A 9893-nucleotide genomic window follows, 5' to 3' on the forward strand; every position below is an offset into this window, starting at 1 on the left:
CTTGAAAAAAGTATACAAAATATAAGAATTTTTTTTTAACAAAGTGTGTGACATGCATTCACAAGCTGTTTGTCCTAGGAATTGTATTTAAAGATGAGCTGTCTTTGATGTGTTCAGTGTGATAGGAATCATTTTAGTTCATTCCATGTGTCCTGTACTGTCATCAAAGATTTTGTCTTGCTGTTGTCCGAGAATTTTGATTCAACTTAATGCTTAATTATCAGTTGGCAAAAATGTTAAAATGGAGTTTCTGCAATATCTGATAATATTTTATGAGGTAACATAATATTTTCTTTTCCAGATATTGAATATTGTGCTTGAAGCCACTGGTTTGTTGGATCAGTATTCGGAATTCCCGGGAAAAGACAGTTTACAAAGAACGGCATTACTCTGCTTAAAAATGATAGAGTGTACCCTGGAAAAAGAGACAGTATTCCTGGATTTTTTAAGGGAATACAGCTCCAGTGTCATGGTTACTTCCATGGATAAGCTATTGATGGGAATAAGTCCAAAGACAGGAAAAGCTGATCACCTGGTGAATGTGACCAAGTGAGTAGTCCTAGAGTTTAAAACATATTTCCATTTGTGAAACCATCTCAAACCAAGAATGTTGAAAGACCCACTGTGTAGCAAGCCAACACAGTATCTATACATGTAAAAGAATTCAGAATTCACTTGTCAACAATAACAATGCAGTCTACACATGTACAGGCTGAGTTGGCAATCCGGTGTTTTCAATAGGGTTCAGAATACTGTGTATCTCAACAGGCTTTAAGGAAAAGAACAAGAAACTGTAGTTGACATTAAAAACAAACATAGCAAACAAAATCATCAAATGTTACAGCTACTAGCATTTTAATCAGCAAGATCAGATACCTGTATATAATTCTTTTCCTGCTGTACATTGATACAGTGTTAGAACATGACAATACAGTGTGTACACCATGCTTTGCCTGTATACATGTATACTTGTATCTTGGTGTACATAGACTGCCAGACCTATGTGCACAGTGTGTATATTGACATTAACCCTTTCACCACAATGGTTTGGCCCAACACCAGAGGTCGCGGTAAAATATTTTGTTGTGCGGATTTTTTACGCGTTCAATGAAAAAAATGCGTCAAAATCATTTGACTGTGCGTCAAAAGCGTGTTTACTTCAATTAACAGAACAATGTAGCCACAAGAACGTAATAAACATTACCGGATACAACTTGAATCATTTTCCAGTCAACGATGAGCATCCCATTACATGTACACATCAATTTTGTAACAATGCGATCAAAAGAACGATGATCAAACTCAACGATAAATGTTCAATAATAAACGCCCCAAAATACAACACTGGGGTCAGACACCATTACAAAGTCATGGATTTGATGTCAGAAAAACGGTGGGTAATCAAAATCTTTCTGTTTTTTTTTTAAATTCTTTTATGGATCGATCAAGTTGCTCTGTAAAAATTCCGATTGTGTCACTGGCATTGAACCAGAGTGAACACACCAGCACTATGGCTGAACACATGCAAAATATACAGTTTACAGTTTCCGGACAATCGTCTCTCGAACGTTATTGTCATGTTGTTGTTATATAATTATTTCTTTCTGTTCTTTGCATTAAACGCTGTGACGGCACGATCTATATCAAAGTCAGGTAGCTCGGGCCCGTGTATCGAAATCAGCATCAAAGTGTCAACGTGTTTGTCCGTTAGTCGACTGCGCCGGGCTGTCTTGATTCTGTTCTGTGTACTAAAACCTCGCTCACATGGCACGCTGGACATCGGCAAAACTAATGCCAAAGTTGCCAAAACCTTGAACTCTGGAAAAATGTCCGCGTAATCTTCAATGAGGACACCACAAGCTTCTTCAAATGTACGAACGCCGTGACCCGCCAGGGAACGTTTTACCGTCACGAACTGTTCACGTAAATCATCCCCGTTTACAATAGGTGGGACCTCCACGTTGTCATCGTTGCGTCTTGGCGTACCATAGAAATCAGCCAGCACTTCCATTCAGCCATAGCGTAATCATTCAGGTTTTCAGCGGGGTATTTATGTACATTTAGAACCCTGTCTAAACAGCTGAGTATGTGAAGATCTTGGTCGGGAAATCGCTCATGGAGACTTGCTATTAGATGATCAATGAACCCACGGCGAACCCCGTTATAGGCATTGACATTGACATCTGACGCATACGTGAGGCGGTGCCCTCTGAAGTGACGATCGGTCTGTCGAAACTCCCGTTCAAATTGCTGCTCTTTCACTGTAATTCACACCAGACATACCATTACGTCGCAACTCAGCTAGACTGGCAATCATAGCACTGACCATGGGTTTCACCACCGACAAATTCACGTTCTCGCGTTGAAACACTAAATTCAGTCGTTCCATTACAGGAAGTACGTCGGACAAAGTATAGGTTAAAGCTACGAAAGAGAACTGCTTTATCTGTCATAGAATTCCATCGGCAGTTGGGTTATTGCGCGCGTCTTCGTCTAACTCCATTACCAATGCTGGCCAGTTACATTCGATGGCTTTTACTGCCCTTGACAGTGACAACCAACGTACAGAGCAAGGTTGTTTTAGACTTAAAAAGTCTGCGTTATCCAAGGCCCTGTTCAGTTCCCGTAGACGCTCATATCGGGAGGCCGAATATTCAAAGTAGTTGTAGATGGAGTTGACAGTACGCCTGTAGTTAGCTACTGGTTCAATCCCCTTGGTTGCGTCTGAAGATGCCAATGCGACTCTGTGTGCAGCGCAATGGATTTGCGTCAAAAACGGGTTCACCCGCTGCATACGAACACCAACGCCATTGTGCCGTCCAGTCATAACAGATGCTCCGTCAGAGCCAAGGCCGATGATGACCTTGGCAGTATCGATATTCATTTTCTCAAGCTGAGAAAATATCGCGGCTGTCACAGTCTCTGCATTGCCAGCGGTGATTGTGATGTTTCCTGCAAATATATTCTTTGGTTTGCCATTTTTGATGATTCTTAGAAACATGATCAGTTTCTTGTCAATGGTGATGTTCACTGTCTCATTGACTATTACAGATATTAGAGGACTGGCTTCAATTTCCTCATACAGATCTTCATTGATAACTTGGGCGATTGCCTGCTGCATTTCTTCTATGCTGCTATGATGTTTGTAGGTCGGGACATCGCAAAGGGCTTTACATTCATTTTGTTGATTAAGTTCGATCAGCGAGGAAAAACGGAGTCTGGCATTTCATTTTTCGCCATGGTATACACGCTACGCATCATTGCAGTGTGAGAGTCCACTTTCTTGCAGAGTTTTCCGATAATACGCTCTGCATGCGTGATTTCAGAGGTTTGTTTTTGACAGCAGTTCTGTGTTCTTCCGTATCTCGGTGACGCTTCAAAGCCGATATCTGGAGATCGCCGCATCCGTAAAGACTGGTGATGTGTTTTTCATTCCACCACTGTGACATACTGTACAAACATTCTGTCGACTTCGCGACCGCCTAATGACAACCTTTGCTTTTCCAACCACTGAAACTCATTATTCCATTCAGGGCGGTATTTTCTTACTGTTACGATCTTGGCTCTTTTCTTTGGGGAGTCGTTTGTTGTCAAACCCTCTCAACTTTCGGCAAGCTTATCTACGGCCGTTTCATCAGCAGTGGCACTGGCAGTATCTGGGCCTGTAAACTCATTACTTTCGACTGACCTTGTTATTTCACTCCCACCTGCTGCAGTAGCTAGCGTATCACTATTTGCATTCGTTCCAATGGCGGGTGTTCGAGTGAAGTGATAAGACAGTAAACTTGGTTGTATTTTTTTTGGCATCGTGCAATTACCGTCTCAACAAACATTGAAAATATTATGAGGCAATTTGTGTTCGGTTAACGGAAATTTTGAAATGTTGCATCTTTTTTTTTTTTCGAATCGTTCTTCGTAAAATTGATACATTTTGACTCAGCTGAGAAGACAAGCACGCTGAGCCCTCATGATTGATTTATACACCCTTCCAACGCGCGCGGTGCACTGATATGCTAATTTGTGAAAGAAAGAAAGCAACAAGCTCGACTAGCGATTGTGCTGTGCACTGTTTTTTAGGTCGCTGCTCTGTTGCGTGAGCTGACGACACAGGTTGTGGAAGCACTGAACGATATTTCCTACGCGTCATCATTACGCACGACATTTCATTTTTGCGTAAAAAAAATAATTTTTGCGTCAAATACGCATGTTTTTTGCGTAAACGCGACCTCTGAACACCCATTGTTATCAGTGGTGATTGTGGACCTGTTTACAGGAAATTGGGGGTGAACAGGTTACAGCATATATCCTTGTCTTTCCATCATCATGACTGCTTTGACTGGCAAATTTTCCTGTCTAGTAGCTGCTGACAATTACAGTGGATTTGATTGAGTGTCCGGTTTGCCTTGTAAAGCTCGACGAGTCTACATGTTGCTTGTCATTAGAAAAGTAAACATTTACAACAAAGTGAGTCTTCGTCTTTGCTTGGTGTTAGATTACAGTGCGCGGCAAACGTTTCCCATACACTGTCTCGTCGCGATCACTGCAGTCGTTTCAGCATGTCACTCACAACAAGCATAAACTGCACTACATGCACATCACCAGTTTTCTTTTAGGTGTTTACTTTAAAATTGGGAACTTTATGAAGAAACAAGTATTCTTTTTAAAAAAAAAAACTTTTCTTCTCCTCTCGATGTCAGCAATCACGACAACAGTTCCTTCAGCATGCAGTCTGTAGCATTGCCAGTGCAGTCTACTCTATCAACAAGTTTGACACGATACAACACTGAATGTTGTCAACGAGAAATGCTAAACACTCCTGCATGAAACTTTAATCCCGCTTTCTCTTTTGTCTCAGCTAAATGAAACTTTCTCAATTGACACTTCTCTGAGCTACAAAATAGACTTGAAGAAAAATGTTGATTTTGCACATGCAAGTGCAATTCAATCAACACGGTACATTTTGTGCCATTGAATAACACACCCAGTGTTTCTGGAATAATTCACTGTATTTTGGCACTTAATTTTTCGGACGGCATCATGCACGGCAACGGGTTCGCATGGAGGGGACGGTGATATCTCTCTGCCTTCAAAATATTCTTCACCGTGCTGAAGAGTATAATAACACGCCCAGAGTCAGTCCGGTTGATGTTGAGGACTTTCCCCTAGATATAGATCCGACACTCGAAAAATATGCCAGTGAGTTTTGTCTGAGTTGTATTTCCCAAATCAAAGTACACAAATAGCTGAAAGAAAACTTTGATGATGTGCTATAGCTATAGTGCGGTGTCAAGCTTGTTGTGCATGAGTGGCATGCTGAAACGACTGTCATGATTGTAGACGAGACAGTGTATGGGAAACGTTCGCCGCGCGCGCTGTATAATCTAACATCAAAGACTCAATTTGTTGCAAATGTTTACTTTTCTAATGATAAGCAACATGTAGACTTGTCGAGCTCTGCAAGGCAAAACGGACACTCGATCAAATTCCACTGTAAATTAATGACAACATAAAGTCTGTGAACCAAACACAAATGCAAGATTGTATGTTATATCACACCAGTATATTGATGGCGCAACTACAGCGATCTGATTGGTCAAGACGCGAAAAGAACCGTGGTATATTGGCGATACACAATGGCTGGAATATGTGCGAGCTCTCAGCTTGAGCAAAAGTCCGTTTTTGACGTTCCACAGCAGAATTTCAATATACTGGTATGATATAATAGCAATAAATCACACCCAGCAATGGTATACCATGAGATTTTGACCAGTTCACTCCATATATGCACTCGCTATCGCCCGTGCATACATGTTATGAACTGGTCAAAAACTCATGGTATACCATTGCTGGGTGTGCTTTATTGCTTAAATACTACATGCAGCACAGTGTATCTTTCGGTTTGATTTGTGTGTACTTCAGTATCGTTACAGTCATTGTTATTTACTTACTATTTCTTGGAGCTCATCTCAAATATATAATAAAAACTGAATGCATGCCTTGATGTGAGGCAAACAGTGTGAAGAAACAACTTTATTTATCATTAAGAAAGCATTGTTTAATTCTTATAATAGTACCTTTAACAGAATTTCAAAATTCAGTAACATGAATCTTTTTAAAATTCATCTTTCATGAGAGCTTGGTATTACTAGTAATATGAAAAAATTGTATTTGCTGATACTGTGGCTGGTATACACACATTGTATCCATGGAAACTACTCTGTGTTATCTAACACAAACAACAGAAAGTATACGGTGTCTGGTATACACACATTGTATCCATGGAAACTACTCTGTGTTATCTAACACAAACAACAGAAAGTATACGGTGTCTGGTATACACACATTGTATCCATGGAAACTACTCTGTGTTATCTAACACAAACAACAGAAAGTATATGGTGTCTGGTTTACACACATTGTATCCATGGAAACTACTCTGTGTTATCTAACATAAACAACAGAAAGTATACCATGTCTGGTATACACACATTGTATCCATGGAAACTACTCTGTGTTATCTAACACAAACAACAGAAAGTATACGGTGTCTGGTATACACACATTGTATCCATGGAAACTACTCTGTGTTATCTAACACAAATACAGAAAGTATATGGTGTCTGGTATACACACATTGTATCCATGGAAACTACTCTGTGTTATCTAACGCAAACAACAGAAAGTATATGGTGTCTGGTATACACACATTGTATCCATGGAAACTACTCTGTGTTATCTAACACAAACAACAGAAAGAATACGGTGTCTGGTATACACACATTGTATCCATGGAAACTACTCTGTGTTATCTAACACAAACAACAGAAAGTATACGGTGTCTGGTATACACACATTGTATCCATGGAAACTACTCTGTGTTATCTAACACAAATAACAGAAAGTATACGATGTCTGGTATACACACATTGTATCCATGGAAATTACTCTGTGTTATCTAACACAAATAACAGAAAGTATACTGTGTCTGGTATACACACATCGTATCCATGGAAACTACTCTGTGTTATCTAACACAAACAACAGAAAGTATACGGTGTCTGGTATACACACATTGTATCCATGGAAACTACTTTGTGTTATCTAACACAAACAACAGAAAGTATACGGTGTCTGGTATACACACATTGTATCCATGGAAACTACTCTGTGTTATCTAACACAAACAACAGAAAGTATACGGTGTCTGGTATACACACATTGTATCCATGGAAACTACTTTGTGTTATCTAACACAAACAACAGAAAGTATACGGTGTCTGGTATACACACATTGTATCCATGGAAACTACTCTGTGTTATCTAACACAAACAACAGAAAAGTATCGGTGTCTGGTATACACACATTGTATCCATGGAAACTACTCTGTGTTATCTAACACAAACAACAGAAAGTATACGGTGTCTGGTATACACACATTGTATCCATGGAAACTACTCTGTGTTATCTAACACAAACAACAGAAAGTATACGGTGTCTGGTATACACACATTGTATCCATGGAAACTACTCTGTGTTATCTAACACAAACAACAGAAAGTATACGGTGTCTGGTATACACACATTGTATCCATGAAAACTACTCTGTGTTATCTAACACTAACAACAGAAAGTATACGGTGTCTGGTATACACACATTGTATCCATGGAAACTACTCTGTGTTATCTAACACAAATAACAGAAAGTATACGGTGTGTGGTATACACACATTGTATCCATGGAAACTACTCTGTGTTATCTAACACTAACAACAGAAAGTATACGGTGTCTGGTATACACATATTGTATCCATGGAAACTACTCTGTGTTATCTAACACAAATAACAGAAAGTATACAGTGTCTGGTATACACACATTGTATCCATGGAAACTACTCTGTGTTATCTAACACAAACAACAGAAAGTATATGGTGTCTGGTATACACACATTGTATCCATGGAAACTACTCTGTGTTATCTAACACAAACAACAGAAAGTATACGGTGTCTGGTATACACACATTGTATCCATGGAAACTACTCTGTGTTATCTAACACAAACAACAGAAAGTCTCATAACAGAGATTAGGTAATTAGGCTGACAGGAATACACTTGAGTTTATAGCTTGACACTCTGTGTTGCAAGTGAATCAAATTTCAAATGATCATCACCATATACACAAATGAGATGACATCACTTTTATGAAACTTTCAGCTGTTTATGTGAGATGAAAATGAACAACATTGGTTCAATGCACACAATGTGTGTATACCAGAAAAAGTGGAATTTGCTGTATTGACACAATCATCATTAGAATAATACATTTTGTCCATCACAGGTATGTGACCTACAACTCTTTCAACTCAGAGCTTGCTCTTTCTGCTGTCAAGATATTGTTCTGGGTTACTCAATCCTCCCTAGTTCAGTCAGAATTAGTCCGCATGTTAACAGCCAATCAGGTAAGCTCCCACAGTCACATAGTATTGATATCCTGGTTCTGTTTGTTTACATTTTCAATCTCATGTGGTTTGTTTGGAAAACTACCCAATACATGAGGTATTTTAACTGTGTTACTTTTTAGAAAATTTTCTATGTTGTCCCGATACATTTCAGGGAAAGACACTAAGGGTTGTCCGATTGCCCGGGGCAAGTGAAAGTCGCGTTCGGGCAAGTGAACCTCCGATGCCACTTGCCCGACGGGACAAGTGAAAAATAATACCTAGAAATCAAATTCACAAGAGCGATTTTCCGGTGAGGGAACACGGACTTAAACAACAAAAAAATTTCATGTTATGTCATTGTGAACATTTCCATAAGATTTTTCATGAAATTGCATGAAGAGTTGATGAAAAGAATCATGTAATCGCTTTCAATAAAATGCATTTCAAACAATACCACCGGTTAAATACCGTATGCTGATTTTGCATATGAAAAAGCTGTTCAGCTGGTGTAGCGTACATGTACGTTCACCAAAGTTCATTGCATTGACTGTGAGGTTACGGTGTCTCACAATATGTTGATACGGTAAAAAAAAAGAAACACACAGCGGTTTTTGTGCTTTGTATGAACGTTTATAATGATGTAAAAATAAGTGAAAAATTACCACAAAAAAGGGAGTTTTACTAAAACGTACTCTTCAATGTTAAGTGACAGTGAGTGGCATCGTGGCAAGACCGCATTGCAATGAAAGTCATGAGTAAGCTTTGGTGTCAACGGGTCCAGCCTTTGAATTTTCAATGAACACTGACTTAATTTTCAGGTCAATAAGCTAAAAGTTACTTGTCCGTGGCGACCAACCTCTCTGTTTGTGAATTTTCCATTCTAAAATGACTGTCAAGAAGCAATTGGAGCGAGTTTGACATCGAGAAATTCATCTTTCAAGACACATAGAAAACCACCGACGCCTTAGGTTGTTGGTTTAAATTCTATTTAGTCTGCGCATGAGCATTAAAATGACCACCTAGGTTATTAGAAAAACATAGGATACTGGCATAGTGCAATGGTAATCCAAACTTCATAGGGCTTGTGTATGATGTCAGCGCAGTAAAACATGACAAAGAAGTACATGATTTTCAGAAGCTTCAAAACATTCCTTTATAGCTACAGATTTTTTTCTTTCTGTATATATAAGTTAAAACTTTTAACTGCAAAAATACTTTGAAGGTACAATTAAAATGGCTGTTATTATTTGTACATTAAGACCTGAGAAAGTAAACATACAAACATATGAACTGTTAGAATTTTTTCTATGAATATGAAAGCCCCACTAGCTGTAAATCTTGAAATTTGTTGACCTAAAAAGGCTTCCTATTTTTTCTGGTTTTCTTTAAATTCTACCCATTTACAGGATGTTGTCTTTTGCAGCTTTACAAAACATTCTTTAGTGAAAATTG

The 9893-nt window shown here is 38.9% G+C and overlaps 2 protein-coding genes across 2 annotated transcripts in view; one reads left to right on the forward strand and one right to left on the reverse strand.

Annotated features, from left to right (window-relative positions):
* Positions 1 to 8709, forward strand: part of LOC139123701 (nuclear pore complex protein Nup205-like) — a 38711-nt gene extending 30002 nt beyond the window's left edge. The window contains 3 exon segments of the mRNA XM_070689866.1: positions 302 to 549; positions 8339 to 8459; positions 8614 to 8709. Of these exon segments, the coding sequence (XP_070545967.1) occupies positions 302 to 549; positions 8339 to 8459; positions 8614 to 8709 (465 nt within the window).
* The window catches only part of LOC139151373 (putative diacyglycerol O-acyltransferase MT1468), a 388693-nt gene that overhangs the window by 343480 nt on the left and 35320 nt on the right, over positions 1 to 9893 (reverse strand). The gene's annotated exons all lie outside the window — the stretch shown is intronic.

The sequence above is a fragment of the Ptychodera flava genome, chromosome 2, assembly GCF_041260155.1.
Source record: "Ptychodera flava strain L36383 chromosome 2, AS_Pfla_20210202, whole genome shotgun sequence".
NCBI classification, from domain to species: domain Eukaryota; kingdom Metazoa; phylum Hemichordata; class Enteropneusta; family Ptychoderidae; genus Ptychodera; species Ptychodera flava.